The following is a 24,630-nucleotide window of genomic DNA, read 5'->3' on the forward strand; positions in this document are numbered from 1 at the left end:
GAAGATGTACAGTACCAGTAGCGGAAAACTGGTTATATTATTGATATTTATATGCAGAAAATTAAGTTATTTCAAACTATCTCTGATAAAATAGTTTATCTGGATACAAATCGCAATGAAATAGCATTTCATATTTTGAGGCATAGTTAGCATCTATTTTGCAAAATCTGAATTTTTCCGGGCTCTACTCATTTCATAACCTTCCTTCCTGTCCTCTATTTTCACTAGTCCCTATCTTCAATCTGCCATTTCTTCACCCATTATATTCCACTGACCGGTCCCCCCCCCCCCCCCCCCCTTCCCCACTCTCTGCACACACGCACACGCACACACACACACACACACACACACACACACACACACACATGCACACACAAACACACACAGGTCTGTTTCAGACTGTAAGTTAGCATTCGTGGAGTTGTAGTTCCTGCTCTGTTTACCACCCCCATCTACCATCAAGGTGATAGGTCTGAGGGTGGTCTAAAATAAACCTAAACTGGTAACCTCACAAAAAAAGAAGCTTCTTGCGGTTGTTGCTGTTAATGTTCATTTCTACAGTAACAATTATTATAATTGCTAACTTCATGAGCGAAAATTCTCACCTAGTGTTCTTTTGCCTTCTCTCTCTCTCTCTCTGTCTCTGTCTCTGTCTATCTCTCTCTCTCTCTCTCTCTCTCTCTCTCTCTCTCTCTTGCTCCACACACTCACACACACACACACACACACACACACACACACACACACACACACACACACAAATGGTCATTATCTAACTGTATACCTGCAATCTCATTTACATTGAGGTAAGCAATAATTTCTAGACTTCCTGTCAATCATTATTAGTCTGGAATTGCTTAAGATGAGTTTATTAATAAACCTAAGTTGGTTACCTGATAGGAATCATTTTACTCTCTGTTGAAGACCTGAACTACCAACATTTAATATTACTTAAATATTGACATTAGAGATTATTGGTCACTATTAATTAAATTAAAATGGCATAAACCTAAACCCAGACTGAGTCATATAAAACATTTGTTTAATGTAATTTTATGTGAAATCTTATTTGAATAGATTACAGCTACTTCTGTCTCCAGTTCACTAAGGGGTAGCACACCATTAGTTAAATATTATTTTAGTTTTGTTTAATAATAATCTTTCTAGTCAAAAAATTTGGTAAATTATGAAAAAAAACTTTAAAGCATTATATCTTTACACTTTTATAACAAGAAATGAATGTTGGTAACATTTAACATTGTTTTCTATCAAACAAAAAGACTACTTGTTAAGCAAACACTGTTAGCAATAGTTTACGAATACTGCAATGAATATCCAATACATAGTGCACCTGGCATGATCACTTCTTTTTCAAATTATGAACAGCAAAATGAACTCAGGACATAAAAAATTATAAATGCTATTTCAAGCCAGTCAACAAGTGAAGTGCTAATGACTTGTTACATGAAATGGGCAGATACGATATTCATTGCTGCGGAAATAAGAAATGTGCCAATTGAAAGAAACAATTATAAAAATGCATACTAGCAGCCACATGAGGAGAGAAATTGTGTAAACAGACTGATAAAAAGAAATCAACTAGTAAGAGCAAACATAAAATGAGATATAATAAAACACATGAGTGGACAGTAGAAGAACAGACAAGAATGGAGGGGGAGGGCAGAGGCGGGGGGGGGGGGGGGGGGGGGGAGGGAGATAAAAATACTGAAACGACTGCGGACATAACAAAATACAAAAGTTGTAGACTTACTAAAATTGCAGGTTGGATATATCATTTTCATAGTACCTGTTAATTATGATGTGGTACATGTTCACCATTTGGAAGTACGTAACTCACTCCTTGATTGTTTTTGATACCTCTCCTATTACATAGCAGCTAAGAATAGAAATGACACTTTGAAACTGCCTGCCCAATATAGATTTTCAAAAAGGTTACTGACCTGGATGATTCTGCCAACTCTCTTTTTTATTTGTGTTGATGGACAACAAATTAACATGGAATTAATACTTTGATAAGCTAACCAAAAAGCTCAGAGCAGCTTGCTTTGCCCTGAGAAGTATCTGTAGCTGTTATGACTTCAAGATATTTGTTTCTTTTCATAGCTAAAATCCTTTCAGTTTCTCTATCTTTAGGTATAACCTTTTGGTGTAATGTTCAGATGTCAATGAGATGTATAATTAAAAAAAAAAAGGGCAATAAATATATTGCATACAGTTGTTTATTCAATGGCTTGTGTTTCTTGAAGGATATGACAATTCTTAGATCTACACTTCAGTAGATTTACTGTTATTAACTACAAACAATAAAAGTCAGTTTCTAATTGAGGTGAAATGATTACATACAACACAAGAAAAGATTGGGAATTAGGAATCTCAAGAAATATAAAGCTAAATTAAGAATGCATCTCTGCAGCAATTAATTCTGCCTGTTTTGGGATTCAGGGTTTCAAGAACTGCTATAACCATAGGACATTATAAATAAGTTACCTCATCACAGGACATAGCTATTAGACATCAACATTCATCAGTATACTCATAAAACTTCTAAGTATTTAGTGATTCATAACATTTTTTGAATAATATAACTAAATACAAAAGTAAAAACGCATTTAATGAAGTGTATTTTTTGATATTTATGCAAAACACAGTTTGCAGCATTTTAAGTATGGAGCAGAGTTTGGTAACAAGTCATGGCAAAATTATATTTGCTAGCTCTCTTTAATGAAAACTCATTATAGCACCAAAATGGTACTGTACAACTTTGATCGTTCTGCATCCAGTGACTGAACATATGCTCATTAACAGAGCAAAATTTTAAAACAGCAGCAGCATTCTTATATTTCAAACTGGCCATAAAAATGATCTCTGTTATTCACAATGTTACCATGTTCTGGCACTGGCGTAAAACAAACAAGCATGAAAATATCTTATGAAATTCCAAGTGATATAATATTGTTAACAGGCAATAAACAATTGTAAAATCATTTTGCTTCTTAAGTAATTCAATTAATCTTTGTGTGTGTGTATGTGTGTGTGAGTGTGCATGCGCAAGAGAGAGAGAGAGAGAGAGAGAGAGAGAGAGAGAGTACTATTATTAAATTCAGGCCTAGGGTTACATTTCATATACATGGTGAGCACAAAGTCTTGCCCTGATTATAACAATTATTTGATGCTGTTACTTAGGTTAATGTTACTAGTTTTTTTTAAGACCACTTACGTTAGTAAACCTCAATGTGAGCTTCCTTGCTAGGTCAGAGAATGCCAAGGCAGTATTCCAGTTCCTGCCAGGTATTTCGTAACATGTGCTCTGTCACAGTACCCACAGCAGCTTCTATCCTAGCCTTCAGTTCATCAAAGTCAGCAACTGATGTGACAAAGACTCTGTCCTTAATATAACCCCAGAAACAAAAGTCAAGGGGTGTAATGTCTGGAGAGTGCGATGGCCAGGGTGTTGGACTGTTCCTTCCAATCCACTGATCTGGAACTGTTTCATACAGGAAACCAAGAAACCACACACTATCAAAGCCCGGGGCGGAGGGGGGGGGGGGGGGGGGGGGGTTGCTCCATCTTGCTGGAAAATTGTCTATGGTTGATATTCTTCTAACTCTGGGGCAATGAACTGTTGCAAAATGTCTAAGTAAATGTTAGCCGTAATGGATTTTTCTGCAAAAGAAAAATGGTCCAAAAACCTCGTTATGTATGAGGCTGCACCAAGCATTCACTTTTTCGCTGTCTCACTGTGACTGTACAGTAGCATGTGGACACTCTGAACCCCATATAACAATATCCCTATTTACCATTGCACTGACATGAAAGGTGGATTCATCAATTCAATTCACTTCAATTCAGTAAAGCATATGCGATTTAAGTAGTTGTTAGTGTCATCAGTCCTGTTGACAATCTCAGTTGCAAATTCAGCATGTGACAGCAAATCATTCGGTTGCAAGGCCTCCACAATTTGCACTTTATAAGCATGCACCCTAAGTCTTTCATGAAGAATCTGCACCATATTTGCTTGTGGTATTTGAAGTTCATGTGATGCTTGCCAAGTTGATTTAGATGGACTCTGTTGAAACGATTACCGAACATGATAAATAGTTGCATTACTCACAAGAGGCCTGCCACTTTGAGGACGATCTTCAACACTGCCTGTTTTGTTAAACTTTGCATACAGTTGCTTTACTGACTTAACTTCAGGAGGGCTGCATCCATAAGAAGCCCGAAATTTATGTTGAACACTGATGGGCGATTTCGTTTCGTGAAACCAAAGCACACTCTGCACTTTCTTCTGTTACGACGCCATTTCGCCAGCAACTAACGTGACCTAACTGACCGCGTTGGTGTAGTGGAGCACTAGCGCCATCTGTTGGTCAGTAGTAACACTAACCTATGTAACGACATCAAATGTAACTTACTATTTCAAACAGTTATTCTGTTGTAAATTTTTGTAATCAGGGGAAGACTTTTTGCTCACCCTGTACTTCTATACAAATTTCTCATGCAAATGGACAACATGTAGCCTTTTTCAGTATGGTAGCAATCTGATTTACTACAGTAATTTAAAACATTAAGACAGAAATATGTAACACATATATGCTATCAAGGAGACATAACAAATTTCCTGATCAATATTATGGATATATAAAAATACCAAATGACAGTTATTAATTATATTGTTATTAACTTACAAATAAAATTTTTCATTCCAAACTGGATTGAGCTCTTGTGGCATGGTCTTGGTCCGCTTCTTAACTTTTCCAACTTGTACAGTAACATATGGATCAGATGTTCCACTTTTATCCTTTGCAATCAAACCCTGGGCGCAGATAACTGAAATCAAATCATACAGTTCACAACTGCTGTTTGTAGACTTATATGAACACAGAAATCTGATTAAATGATTTCTTTTATTGATGCATTAAAAAAAATGAGATGAAGCTTACATTAACACATACAGTTCTCAAATAGTTATCCCACACAAATTTAGCTCCTCTGTGAAGAGTATGGATTATTTTTATGTTATCAGTTTTGGAAAACTTCTGTCTACATCGTGAATTTAGTTTATGGTTACTATTCCCACACTGCATATGAAAATCATTAATATGTTTCTTGATGCAGTAAAAATTACAAAAGAGTTCATTTCACACAGCAAAGCGATTTCTTCTGTAGAAGAATTTTGGAGGAAACACTGACATCTTTTATTTATTTTATTTTATTTTATTTGCTGAATTACATTACTTCCAGCTGCCAAAGTGAAATCACAGGTGTTTTAAAGTCAGCATATACTCTTATTAAAATTTTTGAGGTACCAGAGGCACATATATAGTGAGTTAATGGAGTAATGGATTGACGTAATTGTTATTGTGTTTATAAACCAAATATTGATTTCATTTTTCAAAATGATTTCCACACCCTCAAAATTATACAGTACATATTTCTTGATTTATGGTTTGGGTAACATCACCTTTAATACTTTATTTACTGTACAGGACATGCTGAAAGGAATAGGCTTACATGTGGCACAATTACAAATTACAGGCAAACATTTGATTTAGTGGGTCCTCGGAAGTACAACTGTATATCGCCAAAGGAAATCCCATAGCTGATGGGCCAGTCTCATGGTGCTTGAGTGGATAGAAGATTTATAAATGAAGAAGGTTAACAGCAATGCTAGAAACAACTAGTAGTCTAAGTCTGTTGCAGTTGACAAAAGCCAAATAGGTGTGAACAGCAACTACATGCTCAAATACAAACAGAAGATAGAGCAACTGCAAAGTGAGAAATGTGGAAGAGTGAAGTTGCAGCAGCAGGAGGAGAGACAACATTCTTGCATTCTCAAAGAATGGTCATTTGACCAGTCTCCCACACATCTGTTGGCTGTTGGGAATTGTTGGATTTTGCTTGCCTGAAATAACAAAGCAAGCCTTGCACTTCTCTTCAACCATCACCATTCCCACCAACATGTATACCGGATTTACAGCATACCGTGAATCACGAATAAAATAAATATGAGAATAAAATGAAATTATTATGCTTGAGACTGACAACAAGAATTTATAATCCTACACAAAGATTTCATCACTTTGGTTATGAGACACAGGGATTACCTGGCAGAGGGACTCCAGCATCAGTCATGACTATGTGCAAGTCCTGCTACAATTACCCCATACCAGAAATATAGGATCTCCAGCCACTCCTCAAACTCCTAGGTCCACACAAGAACCTCTGCCCTGAGTCTGTTTCCCTCTACAGCCCCACCACTCCTTTGTTCTACATGTTTCCTAAAGTCCTAGACACAACTATCCAAGATGCTCCATTGTTTCTGATTACTGTGCTCTCACAGATAATTCCTTTGGACTAACACCTTCAGCCTATTACCAGTAACTTACACTCCTGTATAAAAGACACCAACCATATCCTCTACGGATTCTCCACTGTTCCTGTCCCTTTACCACCCAGTGTCCTGCTAATCACTGTCGATGACATCTCTCTCTGCACTAACATTCCTAATGACTACTACAGAGCACCACCTTTCCCAGCACCTGATTGATTCCAACCAACAACCTCATTCTTGGTCATCATGACCAATTATATCTTCACCCATAATTACTTCTCCTTTGAAAGCATCAACAACAAACAAACCTGTGGTACAGCAATGGGCACCCACATGGCACCACTTTATGCCAACCTATTACTGGGCCATCTGGAGGAACCTTTCCTTAAGACACAAAATCTAAAACCCCTCACCATGATCAGACCCATCATCTGAATCAAGGGTGAGCTACCCCATTCACATGCCTCTAGAATCTCAACACCTTCTCCCCCATTCGATTCACACAGTCCTCCTCAGCCTCACAATCTACCTTTTTTGATGTCAACTTTCAAATCAAGGATAGCTACGTCAGTAACCCTGTTCATATAAAACCTACCAACCACCAACAATATCTCTACTTCAAAAGCTGCCACCCATTCCACACAAAGATGTCCCTTCCAAACAGTTTAGCAACCTATGGTTGTTGGATCTGTAATGAGAAGTATTCCCTCTCCAAACATGTCAAGAGTCTCATTGAGACCTTCACAGACTGGAATTACCCTCCTCTCCATTTTTTTTCAGAAACAGATTCCTGTGTCTTTGTCCCTCAAGTCACCTACCACTTCCCACATGCCTGCTGTCTGGCCACAAAGGAGCACTCCTCTTGTGACTTGGTACCACCCAGAACTGGAGCAACTGAATCACGTTCTCCACCAGGGTTTCCACTGCCTCTCATCATGTCCTGAAATGAGAAATATCCTCATCATCCCTCCCACAGTGGTATTTAGATGCCCAACCAAACTTAACAATAGCCTTGTCCAGCCCTATTCCATTCCTGCCCCCAACCCCTTGCCCCATGGCTCATGTCACTGAAACAGATCTAGGTGTAAGACCTATCACATACATCACTCCTCCAGCACATGCCCCAGCCCTTTAACAAGAATCTCCCACCTCATGAAATTCAGGTCCACCTGCAAAAGCAGTCATGCAATGTACAAACTTAGCTGTACCCACTGTGCCACATTCTGTTTGGGCTATGTGTTCGAATGAATAGCCACCATCTAACCACAGCCAAGAGACAGCTGAACCACCCTGTTACTGAGCATGCTGCCCAACGTAACGTGCTTGACTCCAACAAGTGCTTCACTGCCTGTGCCATCTGAATTTTTCGCACTAACACCAGGTTTCCTGAGTTGTGCAGGTGGAAACTCTCCCAGCAACATATTCTTTGTTCTTGTACCCCATCTGGCTTCAGCCTTCACTAGGCCCTGTCTTCCACCTGCCTATCCCCTTTCCTGCTACTTCCACACCAGCTCAAACATGTCTTCCATCCTACCAGCGCACCTGTGCAGTGCTCTCCTCTTGGCTCTGTCCCCACCACATCCCTCCAGACTCCCACAGCCAACACTAGCACCTTCCCCTATCCCAACCCTGCTTTCTCTCCACTTCCCCACTATATACCTGTTCTGACCTCAGATGCAGCTGCAACTGGGCCCAGAGGCAACAGTGGCCTGTGTGTGTGTTTTGTTTTGTCTATGTCTGATGAAGAACTTATTCCAATAGCTTATAATATTAGCAATCTTTTTTCAATGTGAGTGACTTTCACTCAATACTTCCTCTGTGTGGTGAGTAGCAGCTTATCCTTTTCATATTGCTATTATTTCATCATGGATTTTCCATGTTTAAACACAAATTTGTGCTGCATATACATCCCTGAAGACTTTGTTCATGATATATGAATGAATGGACTCCCTTTACAGTTACTTATTTTTTTGCCGTGAATGTTTTTTTTTTTTTTTTTTTTTTTACATAATGCAAAGTCATTCTTCATTTGGTACCTTTTCACAAAATAGACAGAAGTTCACATGATTTTGAAATGAGTAAGTGTTGGGTATAATTCAGCTATATATTTCTCATTTGCAAAATAGTATGGGAAATAGGTATGCAGTCACAACTCTAAAGAGCTGATATGAGATAAATGAAAGCTCTCTTTATCTAGGTTTTGACTGGTGGAAATTTATAGTAACATAGGATATAAATGGAAAACACTGAAGGGAAGTTGGACGCTTCACAGAACTCTTAGTTTACGCATAGTTTTGGCAACACACACACACACACACACACACACACACACACACACACACACTTACCAAAGATGATGTACCTGTAACAAAATAACAGTTAATAGTCAACAGTTGGGACACTCAATGTTCTTCAAGACCAAGATTTTCAAACTACATAAGTTTTGATAATATTTTGTAATGTACTATTATTAAAAATTTTGAGGTACCAAAGGCACATGTATAGTGAGATAATGGAATGACATAAAAGTTATTGTGCTCATAAACCAAATATAGGTTTCATTTTTCAAAATGATTTCCACACCCCCAAAAATGTAGTTCACATCTCTTGACTTATTGTTTGTGTAATATCTTCTTTAATACTTTATTTACTGTACAGAACATGCTCAGAGGAATAGGTTTACATGTGGCACAATAATGACCATGTAAACCAGATCTTACAAATTACAGGGAAACATCTGATTTAGTGGGTCCTCAGAAGTACAACTGTATCTGCCCAAAGAGAAGCCCATAGCTTATAGGTCAGTCTCATGGCACTTGAGGGCATTGGAGATTTATAAATGAATTAGGTAGTTTAACACCAATGTTGGCCACAATTAGTAGCCTCATCACCAGCAAAGGGCCAAATAGATGTGAGTAGCAACTACATGCTCATATACAAACAGAAGACAGAGCAGCTGCAAAGTGCAAAATGTGGCTAAGTGGAATTGCAGCTGCAGCAGCGGCAGCAGGAGGAGGAGGAGGTGGAGGGACAACATTCCTGCCTTCTCAGAGAATGGTCATTTGACCAGTCTCCCAAACATCTGTTGGTTGTTGGAAATTGTTGAATTTTGCTTGACTGGAGGAACAAAGCAAGCCTTGCACCTTTATTCAACCAGCACCATCACCATTCCTACCAACATGTGTACCTGATTTATAGCATACTGTGAATCACGAATAAAACTTACAAACAATAATACAAAATTATTATGCTCAAGGCTGCCAACAAGAATTTTTTCTACACTTTTGGTCCAAAAAGAAGGACCCTGTAGGCAGTGGTATTAAAAGCATATAAGTATAGTGATCATTTACCAGTGTCTGAAATATTAATATCACAATACTGGTGACCATGGCTCTAAAAATTTTGTTTATTATTAATGATTATGTTTAGGTTTATTGCTCATGCAGCAATGTTTGATAGTATTATTGAACTACAAATTATTTCATACAAATATCGAAACCCAGCATGTTGTCCAGGATGGTGGGTGCTCATCAGAGACAAGGGAACTGTAATAGAACTGATCTTGTTCTCTACATACATAAACAATCTGATGGACAGGGTGAGCAGCAATCTGTAACTATTTTCTGAAGTCACTGTATGGTACAGGAAAGTGGTTTCATTGAGTGACTGAAGGAGGATACATGATGACTTAGATACGGTAAGAAAATGGAAGTTAATGCAAATGAATATGACTTAGACAAGGTAAGAAAATGGAAGTTAATGCAAATGAGTATGAAAAAAATCTTATAATGTTCAAATACAGTATTAGTGTTGTGCTGCTTGACACAGTCACACTGATTAAATATCAAAGTTTAATGCAGCAAAGCGATATGAAATGGAATCAGGAAGGTCAATTGTAGGGTAGGCAACAGTAGATTCTGGTTTATTGGGAGAATTTTAGGAAAGTGTAGCTCATCTGTGAAGGAGAATGCCTGTAGGACACTAGTGTTATCCATTCTTGGGTGCTGCTTGGGTGTTTGGAATCACCACCGGTGGAATAAAGGAAGACATCAAAGCAGATCTGAGGCATGCTGATAGATTTGTTGCAAGTAGGTTCAATCAATATTTGATTGTTATGCTCTGTGAACCAAATGAGTATACTTGGAGGGAACCAAAAATTCTTTTCATGGGAAACTGTTGAGAAAATTATAAGAACTAGGATCTGTGACAAATTTCTAATAATCCTCCAGCCATCAACAGACTTCTCGTGTAAAAACTATAAAGACAACATAAGATATATCAGGGCTTGTAGAGAATCAAATACAGGTTTCCCTGCATTCGGTTTGTGAATGGAATAGGAAAGGGAATGACTAGCAGTAATAACACAAGGTATCCTCTGCCCCGCATGGTATGGTGACTTGCACATACAGGTAGATGTAGAAACAAAGTTGCCAAGCCATCCATCTGATCACTATTCAGGCAGAACATCTACAAACTAGTAATTTTTCATGTCGCTCCATCTCAGTGGTGAAATTGATATTAGTGTACATACTATACATATGATGAAAAAATCAGTGAAGAGCTTTGATCCCAAGTGGACAGATTATAAAAGTGTCGTCAACACACTGAAAAAGTTGCAATGAACAAAGAGGAGCTGAATTTAATGCATTTCTGAATAGTCAAAAAGAAATTAGCCACTGCCAAAGACAATGGAGATCCCATGGTCATTGCTCAATGATTTCTTAAAATTTATCACTACACATTAACACTAGAACCGCGGCTGAGTCACTCCTGACCCACTTGATATATCTTCTGTTCGTCACTCTTTTGTATTATTGCCTAGAGTGTTACATTTCTGTGACTTTTTATGAAATAAGGTAAATAGTGATTATACTTCATTTCACATTTTATGGCGAAAACATAAAAGAGAAATATGAAGATTCACCTAGAACTGCGAAAGGGTCAGTTCTGATCCACCCAGCGCAGTCACTATAACAATCGCATTTTCCGTGTAGCTTCAGGTCTATTGCTAGTGTGTCTTTGGTCAACAATTGCAAAACTCCTTTTTACTTCACTTCCGGCTGACATTCCAGTTTTCAGCAGGGGACGAGAGGGAGAGAGGTTTAAACAAGTCTGACCTTGTATGCAGATATTGCGCACCCAGAGTTTTGTGCCACAAAAATGGGTTTAGTAGTGCATTCTGTCTATGTAGATAGTGCTTGTAACTTACGAATATATTATGGCCAAATTTTTATGCCCAGAAGAGGACATTATAAATGCTCTAAATGAGATTTTAGATAATGAATCTGAGAGCGAACTGCTGGAGTCTATATCTGAGGAAGAATTTCCATCGCCAATAGTTCCAGATTCTTCATCAGAAGACGATGTTAGCCCTGAGAAGGTTCTACTTAATGCTGATGAGAAAGGTATGCTTGTTTATGTGTTTGCTTTATAATAATTTTTGTTTATGTATATGATGTGTAGACACTAATTTTAACTGCAACACTTATGTTTATACTTTGTTTCCTGTTGAATTTTTATGAGTTATATATTACATTTATGAAGGTGTTTTTTTGTTCTAATATTACACAATATATTCAAAATTAAATCGCATTCTAATATGTAGAACTACTATTACAGGAACAGCTGCCACAAAGACTAAGTCAACTCGAGGAAGTGGATGTCCTCAAGGTCGGCGTGGACAACAAAATGCCCAGGATTCTGGACTACTTCAGTTTCCTTCAGGTAGTGATATTGTAGCACCCGATGGAACAACCTGGAAAGTTGGAGTAATAGGTGATTGTTCAGCTGGAAGATATGGACAACATAATGTTTTCAAAGATAGGACAGGACCATCTCCACATGCAAAACGAAACATGAATGACACCTGTTACAGTGCATGGCATCTAATGATAATGGACAAAATTTTGAAACATATTGTAAAATGTACAGAAACTGAAGCACGTCATGTACTGATCTCAGATGAGTGGATTATAAAAATTGAAGAACTGGAAGCTTTTATAGCTATATTGTATGTCCGTGGTGCCATAATAATTTTGTGAAATCAACAATGGCTCGTGACAGATTCAGAGAGCTAATGCGTTATCTCAGATTTGACATTAGATCCACAAGATCAGAATGACTAAGAGACGACAAGTTTCCTTTGGTATCAGAAATCTGGAATGAGTTCATTGCAAATGCACAGTCTAGCTACATACCAGGTCCATAATATAACAATTGACAAACAGCTTTTTCCTTCAAAGTGCCGTTGCAGATTCACGCAGTTTATGGCCTAAAAACTGGGCAAAAGTATTGTATGGCGGTAGATAAAGACTCAAAATATATTGTGAATGCTATCCCTTATCTAGGAAAGGATGACATTAGGTGGAGTGATGAGCATCTTGGTGACTTTGTTGTAAAAAAATTGATGCAATCTTACCTCAACGAAGGAATAAATGTCACATGTGACAATTTTTTCACCTCCTTAGCACTCTCTGAGGCACTGAAACCTAATTCTACTAGGCTTGTGGGCCCAATAAATCGATTTCGCAGGGAAATACCAGTCTGTATCAAGAAGGCAAGAGCACAGTATTGTTGCAAAAAGGTGATACCACACTGACTGTTTATCAGGGTAAGAGCAACAAGAATGTCCTGATTCTGAGCACCATGTGTCCTTCTGTGACGATTGAGGATGGTATAAAAAAGAAGCCAGATACAGTTACATTTTATAACTGCTCTAAATATGGAGTGGACGTGGTTGACCAAATGGCTCGCAAATACTTGTCAAAGCACCATTGAGACGTTGGCCTGTTCACACATTTTACAACTTGCTGGATTTGGCTGGGATGAATGCGTGGGTATTGTTCAATTATCTAAATGATAAAAAATAGAAACGCAGGCATTTCCTCCTGCAGCTGGGGGAGGAGCTTGCTGAGAAGTACGCAGCGATGAGAAAGACTATCGTCCCTGTCAGACCTCAAGATAGTCCTGACAGACAAAAAAGTGAACAAATTGCCTTCTAAGTCTAACTGTGAAGGAAACAAATCATTTGTAAAGTTTCATATCTGCAAGAAAACTGTGCAACAAATGTACATCAAAAGACTATTATTTGTGTTCATTATGTAATGGTACCCAGTAAAAACACTCAGCAAATACATGTAAGTTTTAAAATATAAAGTTATAATTTGTGTAAACCTTGTTTATTTTTGTTAATTTCATTCTAAATTTCCTAGTGCTTCTAACAATAGATTCATTGGCAGTAACAATAACCCATTGACATAGGGGAAATAAAGGAAAAGATCGCAGGTCATTAGTGACCCAACTGCAGTTCTAGGTATGTCCAAATACCAGCGGTTCTAGTGTTAAGTAGATGCTCATCAAAGTATGACAAAACATTTTGACAGTCTTAAGAGCAAAGTGGACTGATAATAACTTTATGTATGCCCCTCATGGACTTTTTATTACCAACAAAGAGACAACATTCAAACTGACCATAATGTTGTCTGTTTTGATTCTGATTTGTTTAAGTATGTCTATGAATATATGGCAGTTTTCAATATGATGTTTGCAGTCACCTACTATTGACTTTATTGGCTTAATTATTTATTTTTAAGGCACAAAGGAATTACAGACATTGTCTGTGAGTGATCACTGATTTAAATTAATGAGGAAAGTGAAAAATTTGTGCCAGATCAGGCAGATGCTCTAACCGCTCAGCCATCCAGACATAGTTTTCATCTTAACTGCGTGGACTACCCTAGCACACCTCCCCACAGACCCAAAGTCTGAATTCATCCACACACTACTAATGTAGTGATTCCTACCAATTATGCTCATTAGTCACACCATTTCGATGATTCCTATAAGAGTTCGAGCCTGGTATGCACTGCACCGAAGAGATCATTGGCCGTCTCCACCTCAATATATGTTAATTATACGCCGTTTCAATCCAGCAGCTATTATGAATTAAAACACAAAGGAATACTGTCTGGGAATGGGAATTGATTTAAATCAATGGGGAAAGTTGAAAATTTCTTTAGTCTGGGATTTGAACCTGGGTCTCCTGCTTACTAGGCAGATGCTCTGACCACTAAGCCATCTGGACATAGTGGTCATCAAAAATGCACATACTACCTTCACACACCTCCATATAGGTACTTTTTAGCCTATAGGTTGGGGTATCTATTACAGTAATGATAAGTCGCAATAGATTTTAGGCAGGCAGTATAGGCTTGGTGGCTCAAGAGATGGCGTTTGCAGATTTTTTATCACACTGTCTGGTAGACTACAGAGAAATATGAGTTATTCACCATCTAACAAAATCATCATCACCACCAATGTTCCTCCATCACAGATGTTGACATAATCTCTGGTAGCATATGGAAGTTCCATGATTTTATGGCATCTCCATTACCTATTTCATCCAACTAAACAAAATACCACACACTGTGTACAGATAGCTCCTGATGGTGGAGGTGACAGAGGAAGTTTTCGAAAGCTTGAGATTATGTAAAAATCTGACATGGCCAGGAATATCTGTGAAACAATTACCTAAGGATGTTGCAGTGAAAAAATATGTCCTCATTTACTGTGCAATGTAAAGGGTGCATTATAATTAATTACCTAGTCATAAGAACTTGAAGGAATAACTGAGCAATGTGAGCTGCAGATTGCATCATATCCAGTAGGTTCCTTGATTATGTGATTCCTGAAGATACAATTACCTTATATTTCGCATTATGAAGGTCATAACAACTTCTATTGATTTGTGCTAATAGTTCTTGTACTCAATAGAGAAGAGAAATGTAAGAAAATTGTCCATGTGATTTTGTCACATGAAAAGTTAGGTTCCTTAGACCAGCCAAAAAAATTAACTAGCCAGGGAAAAACAAAACTGATAACTACATGTCATCAAGGGGAAAAGACAATAAAGGAACAGTAAATACAAACTAGTGAAAGAAGGTGGCACAGATTGTCTGGTGTACAGCATGGTTTACTTGCAACTGAAAGAAACCAGCAGAATGTTTTGCTCTACAACAATGGAATAAAGTTTTTATTTTCCTGAGAAAATGACTTCCTAATTACCTAAGGTCAAAGAATGCTAAAATAAAGACATGAACAGTTATAATGAGAAATATAATTACTCCGAACAGCTGTTAAGAAATTTACTGATGCTACACACTCTTGTTAGAGATGTGACCAGAACTGATTGGTAGTTAAATTCATTATAACTGGAGAGCAGACTTTAATTGTATAATTACAAACTGGGGATAAAACACTGGTGACAAGCACTAAACATGTGTTGAACAGCAATGACACTGTAGGGTTTCATTGGTCCTTTCACTCTCTGGACAGCTAATTACACTATATCTCTACTGATGAGAATTAATAAATTTAAAAATGTTCTCTCCTTGTAGGATCCATCACGATGTCATTCTGATCAATTACACCCCTTACTAAATCAAGCAGGATCTGTGTCTTCTCAAACAGGGATATCGCTACACAAAAACTGCATTTGCACTCTATACTGGTATCTTCACTGACAGTTGATGGGTTGCAGAATATTCCCCTTTCTTTCCAAATCAGAATGTGGCAAAAAATTATTTTATTGTGAATGTCACCTTTAGTGAATCCAACTGAATGTGCTACTGTCTAGGAAGCACATCAGAATGATCTCTTGACGTACACGTAATCGTTACACAAGTGTCCACAAACTTATCAGTATGTACAGATTAGTGACTGATAGTTACATTACCTGTATGCAGTTGGTTTGATATGGAATACTACAATCATTGAGGAGTAATTTAGATGAGGTGTCATCAATGGCTGATGTTTTGTGCTCAGAGAAGAGTTAAAAGGCAATTTATTGATACCTGCTGTCAGATTAGCAACTATGTATTCCATAAGATGTTGCTGGCAATACACACCATACAAGGTCTGGAACTTTGTCCACAGAATTTTTTCTGTGCTTACGTTTTACTTATTGCACATAGTCCCCTTCCAAATACTCTCTGCCATAACAGATACAGCACTACCAGTGTCGTTTCCACTTGCGGAAGCAGTCTTGGTACGCCTCCTGCTGGATCGTGCGAAGTGCCGTCTGTGAATTTTTTTTATCTCGTCTATTCTTGTAAATCTTCAGCCTTTCAATGGTGTTTTCAACTATGGGGGCCAGATCTGGAGAGTACATAAGACGAGGTACCACAGTGATTTCGTTTTTTGTGCAATGGTCACGCACCAACAGGGATGAATGTGCGGGTGCATAATCGTGGTGCAAGAGCCACAAGTTGTCTTGCCACATTTCAGGCTGTTTTCTTCTCACATTTTCTTGCGTGTGTCACAACACTTCCCGATAGTATCATCAGTTAACAGTTTATCCTTGATAAACTAATCCTTCAAAGAGAAAGAAAATATCAACATGGCTTTGACATTTGACCCTGCCTAATAAGCTTTTTCTCTTTTTTGTACCAATATCACTCACAGAGACGACTATAGTCTCAGGCAACTGAAACCGCACTGCCAGTTGCCTGAGACTGCAGTTGTGCTTGTGAGTTGCGTTTGCAGGAGGGTGTGTGTGTGTGTGTGTGTGTGTGTGTGTGAGTGTGTGTGTATTGTTGACAAAGGCCATTGGCCGAATGCTTTAAGTGTGAAAATCTTTTTGTTGTGCCTATCTGTGACCCAGCATCTCCGTCATATGGTGAGTAGCAACTTTCCTTCTCATAATACGTTACATTCCATCCTGGATTTTCCATTGTTTGATTTTGTCTTGGAGAACATTTTCTGACTCATTGTGAAGATTGAACCTTGGTCTCAATATGATAACTGAAGACCCATGTCTAAGTTGTGGAGGAAGAAGGGCACGGGGGAATTGAAACTGATAGTTAGTAAACAAGCAGCTAGGAGGAGGAGTTATTCAGACAGTTTTACTTTGCTTATAACCAATAGACTTAACAAACTATCAGAGGTGAGTGGAGAGGAGGCTCTTGTAGCTGTAGGTGTAGGGAACATGCAGCATTCCTCAGCCGTTAGGGAGCCTAAGTAAGATGCAAATTGTAACAGAAAGAAGAAGGTTTGCTGCTATGTAGTTCACATGGCAAGGGTGTGGGCCAGCAGTTGCAGGAAGTGTTGGGAAGTGAGTACCAGACCACCAGCATTGTAAAGCCTAGTGCAGAGTTGGCTTCTGTGACTGTTAACATGGGGAAGTAATGTAAGAATTTTACAAAAGAGGATCAGGTAGTGATTGTGGGTGGAACAGGGGATAGTCTTGATAGGGACAGGGAATATGATGTAGGTGGTGACCTGGTAATGGTAGCTACTCAGACTGGTGGCACTGATGTGCAATTCACGCAACTGTTTCTGCATCATGATCGGTCGCACCTTAATGCTGCTATTAGGTGTTTTAACATGGGACTGGAGAAGGCACTGATGTTGGAGGGCATGGCTTACATTGGAGTGGTGCCAGTTGAGTCTACCATTAGACTGACTTTCACTAGGAATGGTCTGCACCTCAATGGGATGGGAAGGAGGCTGGCAAAGCTTATAGCTGACAGTGTAGTGGGTGGTGGTGGGATCACTCACGGAAAAATTCCTGTAGTAATTGGTGTTAGAGCTGTACCTTTTGCAGACTGAAGTCAGCTGATAGGTATCTCTGCTTAAACAAAAACCCTCTAACAAAGGAATCACCTTGAGAGGTATCCAAGTAGAGAAGGAATTAGCATGTTTCATCAAAGTGTAAGAGGTATTAGAGATGAAGTTAGTTAACTGCTTATAAATGTTGACTCTGACATTATTGGTATATCAGAGCACCACGTCCCAATTCAGAGGCTTCCTTTACCAGGATATAGATTAGCTGGCTGTTTTTTCAAGGAGTTCTTTATGGAGTGGGGGGGGGGGGGGGGGGGGGTGTCCATGAATGTAAAAGAACTGTCTTCAGTTTGAGTCCGTAGACGTATCACGGCACTGCACTGAACAGGTATTTGTATTTGATTGCTGTGTAGGAGCAGTTGAATTTAGTGAAACTAAACTTCTACTTGTTGTTGTTTGTAGAACCCCTAACTCTGACTTCAGAGTGTTTCTGGTCAAGCTAGAGAGGGTTCTTGGTTCACTTTATAGGAGGTACCAAAAATTTGTTATATGTGGTGCCTTCATTATTAATTTTGTTAGTGAGTTTGCAAGAAAAAGGATGTTGGAAGATCTCCTAAACTCATATGATCTGATGCAGATTGTGTTTTTTCCAACCAGGGTGCCACCAGTGCCTGTTGCCAGCTGCCCTGTGACGGAACCTCCACTTCCCCCTCCACCTCAGCTGCTGCCACCACCACCCGCTGCCCTGCAGGATCGCCGCCTCCAGCCCCTTCTGGCCGGGAACCTATGGACGTCAGCCATTATGTCCCTACTCCTATGGACGTTTGTGGTACTGTGCATTCTTTTTTCAGGGGGACAAATGTCGTAGCAGCCCCTTATCAGTTAGAGGGCATGCACAACACACAAGCAAGGTGGGCTGCCGACCTTCCTTCGAGAGCTCAGATCAAAACATCGCCAGTGGATGTAAACATCAACAGACTTTCTGCACAAACATGTCACTACTCCGTTAAAAGCCATGTGATAGAGCTCCACCAATTGGAACTAATGTGTCTACGTGTAGCACTCTGCTGAATCGGTGTTATAAGCACGCCAGCAGAGTCAGACTTGCAGTGTCTACCTACAGCTAGGACAGCTCTGGGCAATACCTACGCTGGCCCTAGCCTAGTAGACACTTGCCAATAGCCTTCAGTAGAAAATAGTATTTTGGTAATTATTTCCTTTCATTATCTTGTACTCTTATCTGGTGTTTGCCACTGCAAGAATTGTTGTGCTTCTTGTTGTTCTGGCATTTGGAAATTATTGTACACCAAGAAGGCGTTTTAGTTAAATAAAGCGTGTTCAAAGGTGATCGTTAGTTCTTTTCTGCCAACTGCAGGACACTACAAGCAGCACAAGGTCAACGATATAAAGTCAGTTCATAGTAAAAATATATGTTTTCATGATAAGTCAGGTATATACATAGTCTTTAACAATGATTTTCTGTGCATTGCTGGTAAATTAAATGAAAAACTTAGTTTCTACAGGGTATCACATAACTCGTTTTGGGAAATGCCTTTCTGAAATTGATGTCTGAAGTACTCCTCTGTGTTACTGACAAGGGGGAGACTGCAACTCTCATGGATATGATGAAGTGCCTAGCAGAATATTAAAGTACTGCCTGCACATGTTAGCCCTACACTTATCAATATTTGTAATTTTTACTTCAAGAATGGTCAGTTTCCTGAATGATTAAGGTACTCAGTAGTAAAGTTGCTTTATAAAAAGGGAGAAACTGATAATGTACACAATTATAGACCTATTTCTATGCCATCAGTGTTTGCTAAATGGAAAAGGCTGTGTATGTATGAATGTTAGATCATTTTATTTCACATAATTTGCTACCAAATGCACAGTTCAGTTTTAGAAGTGGTTTAACAACAGAAAATACTGTATTCTCTTTTCTCTGTGAGGACTGGTTGGATTAAACAAAAGATTTTGAATGCTAGGCATCTTTTTTTATTTAACTAAGGTGTTTGGTAGTTTTGATCACAAAATAATTCTCCAGAAGTTGGACAAGTTATGGAATATGGGGAGTAACTCACAATTGGTTCACTCACCTCTTACTTTAACAATGGCAGCGAAAGGTCATTATTCAGTGTTTAGAATGGCTGTGATTTGGGGCCTGAGTGGGGCACGGTCAGATGGGAGGTGCCCCCAGGGATCAGTGCTGGGGCCACTCGTCTTCCTTATTTATATGAATGATATGCCCTCTAGCATTACAAGTAATTCTAAAATGTTTCTGTTTGCTGATGACACTAGCTTGGTAGTAAAGGATGTTGTGCACATCATTGGCTCCATTTCAAATAGTGCAATTCATGACATAAGTTTATGGCTTGTAGAAAATAAACTAACACTAAATCACAGTAAGACTCAGTTTTTACAGTTTCTAATGCACAATTCAACAGAATCAACGTTTTAATTTCACAGAATGGACATATGATTAGTGAAACTGAACAGTTCAAATTTCTAGGTGTTCAGATAGATACTGAACTGTCGTGGAAAGCCCAAGTTCACTATCTTGTTCAAATACTTAATGTTGCAATATTTGCTATTCGAATGGTATCTGAAGTAAGTGAACTTTCGACACTTTACTTATTTTCATTTGCTTATGACATATGGTATTATATTTTGAGGTAACTCTACCCATTCTCAAAAGATATTTTTGGCTCAGAAATGGGCAGTTCAGGCAAAATGTGGTGAAAGTTCGTGAACTTCTTGTCAATTAATGTTCACCAGTCTGGGTATTTTGTCATTAGTCTCTCAATATATATATTTTCTTTACTTTAGTTCTTTGTTAACAATATTAGCTTATTCCCAAGAATTAGCAGCTTTCACTCAGTTAATACTAGACAGAAATTCAGTCTGCATTTGGATCACACTTCCTTGACTCTTTTGCAGAAAATTGTGCAGTATATTGCTGCATCCATTTTCAATAAGCTACCACAAGAATTCATAGCTATCAGCAGTAATCCTCACACTTTCAAACTGAAACTGAAGTTTCATCATGAGTCACTCCTTCTATTGTGTAGAGAAGTTCCTTGAAAAATTAAGCTGATTCCTGTGTTAGATTGTTGATGGCATTTATATATAAACTTCTGACTTGTCTGTTTTTGGTTCATAAACATTTTATTTTATCTGTTATTAATTTTATGTTGTAGTTCATGTACTGACACGTTCCATGACCTCTGAGATTTGCTCCTCAATTTGGTACTACAGAACTAAACAAGTAAAATAAAATAAAATTACCAGTTATGATTCACTTAAGAAACACCTCATTCTCATTTGCGCAATCCAAAAGCTCTCAACAGATTGCAAGGTGAGGGTCTTTCTGGTCTTGACTCACGATCCATGGGACCAACTTGGCGGTAACACGATGAATTCCAAGATGCTGTGTAGGATTCCATGACATGATCCAATTGAAATGTTACATTATTCTGCAATCTCTCAGGCAGCCAGTCTTCGATTGGCACACACAATTTTATTGACATTCCTGACATGAGCTTTGTCGGTAGATGTCGAAGGACATCCTGAATGTGGGTCATCTTTAACTTCTGTTTGGCCATTTTTAAACCATGTGAACCATTTGTAAAACCTAGTAGGGCTTAAACACTCATCACTATAGGCTTCCAGTATCATTTGGTGTGTCCCTGTAAAGGTTTTCTTGAGTTTTATGAAAAATTTAATGTAGAAGCATTGCTCCTCTAACTCTGCCATCTCAAAATTTGCAAACTGTGTGACACAACATTCTAATCAATATAGCACGGAGCAATAACTAACAGACATACAATGATAAAACTCCTGGCATTTACACATAAAAAAGGCTTGTACAGAGATACCAACCACATTTTGCTCCAACACACCACTGGTGCAAAATTATGAATGTTCCGGAATATTTTGAACATACCTCGTGTATATGTACAAATTCATTAACAATCATTAGAATCTCATAAACATCATGTGTATGTTTGAAAAGGTCTTCCCACACCTTCCTTGCTATATCAGCCTGGTTCTGATGCTTTCCCTATGGTTTTGTCTCCACTTGTGGATCATTCTGATCCTGGGTCTGAGTGAATTGCCCCTCTTTTCTAACTTTCCACAACGTACCCATTTTGTCTTTGAGGAAGGAACTAACTGTTCTGAAAGCTAGAACAGTTTTTGTATTTCTATATTTGTCTATTTTCAGGACTTAGAATTCAACATGCTAATAGTAGGTACAGTCTAGCCATTCCGTTCCATAGTACTTTTATAAATAATGAAGTGTCTGCTGACAATAACACTCACTCATTATGCTTATATTTAAATGGCGATACAAAATTTTATCATTACCAAAACTGTAGCCATTTTGAATGAACAGTTTTGACTTTCCTGATGTGTATTTCTCTTCTGTTTGGTTGACTATCAAAATGTTTTTTCAATACTGTTCTAAATTTCAATGTTAAAATTAGGTGTAACATTAGGTACACTGCTGGATATTTTTCCACGTGTCTACTGATGGATACCCACATTCATTTCCAACACCTTCTGGTGCTCTTTTTTTGTAAGAAACAACATCCATCAGCCAACATTTATGACAAGAGGAGATCTCATGAGGAAAGTGAGTTCTTGGAAGTGCTCCAGAACTTCACGGGTTACTGCAGAAAAAAATTAATGCTTTGCTTTCTCACTCCTTCTATAACAGTGCTGGAGCACTGTCATCTTGAAAGGCTCATCTGTTATGTTAGGTATCGATTTTGGATCAATGATTCAACAAGGTGGGGCTGAGATCAAGACACTGGATTTACATTCAGAAATAACACAGTTTAAACTCTCATATGTCGGCGTAAATTTTAATTACTTTGGACAGATGTCGGAACAGTGTCATGGCTCATTTTCTTTCCCATCCTTTTTAATTTTTATCTTTACCCAAATTAAGTTCATGATTCAGCAAAAAGAAAGATTACAATTCAAAGTCCTATCAATAAAAGCACAGAACCCACTCAATAGCCATCAAAATGATTCTTTACATACACGAATTTTTCGACTGCTACTGGTGCATTTTTATCTTTATATGTACTCACTTATCATTTAGTTAGTCAGTTGGAAGATAACAGTAATAGAATTTATCACTTCAACAAAGCAATTCCCATAGGAAAATAAGTTACCTTTGATTTTTTCAACATTTATTTATATTAATAAGGCTGGATTGAAGTGTGCTACCCGATCATCTGTAAAGATGTGTTATACTCAAAACAAAGTTCCTTCACTTTAACCTAATGTCACAGAATAGTGTGACCTGGTGTTGGAGAAAGGTTGATTTCCCAACACACAATGCTTTCTGCACAGTATCAAGACTTACTTCAATGACTGACGAAGTTTGTCCAAAAAGCTGGGATGTTGAGATGAAAGATATGACTCTACAACTCTGAACTGTCTTATACTGGAGATTAATGTGAACTATGTTCTATGAATGCTGCAAATATTTCAGCCTTCGATAAAAGCTTGGCCAGAATGCAACTCAAATGCATCGAATGGGAGCAGCAATCCAGAGTGGGACAGGAGAAGAGGAATTAGTGCTGGCTTGCAGAGTGTGCAGGGATTAGACGTGGTGGGCCAAGGCTGCCAGACACAATGTCGGGAGGGAAGCTGTGGAGGATGGAGTGGGGGGGGGGGGGGGGGGGAAGGAAATGGAGAGTGGAAAGGAGAGGAGGAGAGAAGGGGAGAAGACATGGGTGTGTAGGGAGAGAGCACCACACAATTTGAGCAGCACACAATAAGAGTGAGAGGACACGAGTTGGGAGGAGCTGCTAGGACAAGAGGAGATGGAAACAGTTAAGTGGATAGTGGTGGTGGAGGGGGCAGGGGGGAGGAGGGCATTAGATTTCTATTCGTTGAGACAGGGATGATTTTTGGAGTGGAGCATATGCTGTAAGGACAACTCCTAACTATGCAGTTCAAAATTGCTGGTGGTCGAGGACCATGTCCAGATAGCCAGGGTTGTGTAGCAGTCATTAAAATGAAGCATACTATGCTCAAGGTGGCCCACTTTGCTTTTCGACAGTCGGGTGGTGGCCGTAAATCCTGGTAGATTGCTGGCTGATTATCATACTAGTATAAAAAGCTGAGCAATAACAGTCACAGAGCTGACATATAACACAGTTGCTTTCACAGGTGGCCAAGCCTCTGACGGAGCAGCACAAGCCTGTGGTAGGACTGGAATGGGAAGTGCTGGGTGTGTGGATTGGGCAGATCTTGCACCAGTGTCTTCCAAAAGGATATGATTCCTGTGGCAAAGGGTTGGGACTGGGAATGACTTGGCATGGACCAGTATGTTATGGAGGTTGGATGGGTGATGGAACACCGCTTTAGAAGTGATGGGAAGGATCCTGGGTTAGATGTCCCTAACTACAGGTCATGGTGATTGGTAATCCAAGCCCTGAAGAAGGATGTGATTCACGTGTTCCAGTCTGGAGTGATGAAAGGGATGCTCTTTTGTAGCTGGTTCTTGGGGAGTGGTGGAAAGATTGTGGGTGTGTGGAAATATGGAACATGAAATCGGTCTCCAATCTAGGTATAAGGGATAGTGCCTGTCTGTGAAGGTCTTTGGGATACATACAGCATACTGGGCAAAGAGGTCCAATCTTTGCACATGTGCTGTCCCCAAGTGACCAACCAGTACAGTGGGGATTTTTTGGTGA

At 38.9% G+C, this 24,630-nt stretch overlaps 1 protein-coding gene across 1 annotated transcript in view; it reads right to left on the minus strand.

Annotated features, from left to right (window-relative positions):
* The window catches only part of LOC126095361 (protein unc-13 homolog C), a 657,358-nt gene that overhangs the window by 271,591 nt on the left and 361,137 nt on the right, over positions 1-24,630 (minus strand). Inside the window, exon 12 of the mRNA XM_049910168.1 lies at positions 4,710-4,851. Coding sequence (XP_049766125.1) covers positions 4,710-4,851 — 142 coding nt within the window. The remainder of the gene's footprint in view (positions 1-4,709; positions 4,852-24,630) is intronic.

Source organism: Schistocerca cancellata, chromosome 8 (genome assembly GCF_023864275.1).
Source record: "Schistocerca cancellata isolate TAMUIC-IGC-003103 chromosome 8, iqSchCanc2.1, whole genome shotgun sequence".
Taxonomy (NCBI): Eukaryota; Metazoa; Arthropoda; class Insecta; order Orthoptera; family Acrididae; genus Schistocerca; species Schistocerca cancellata.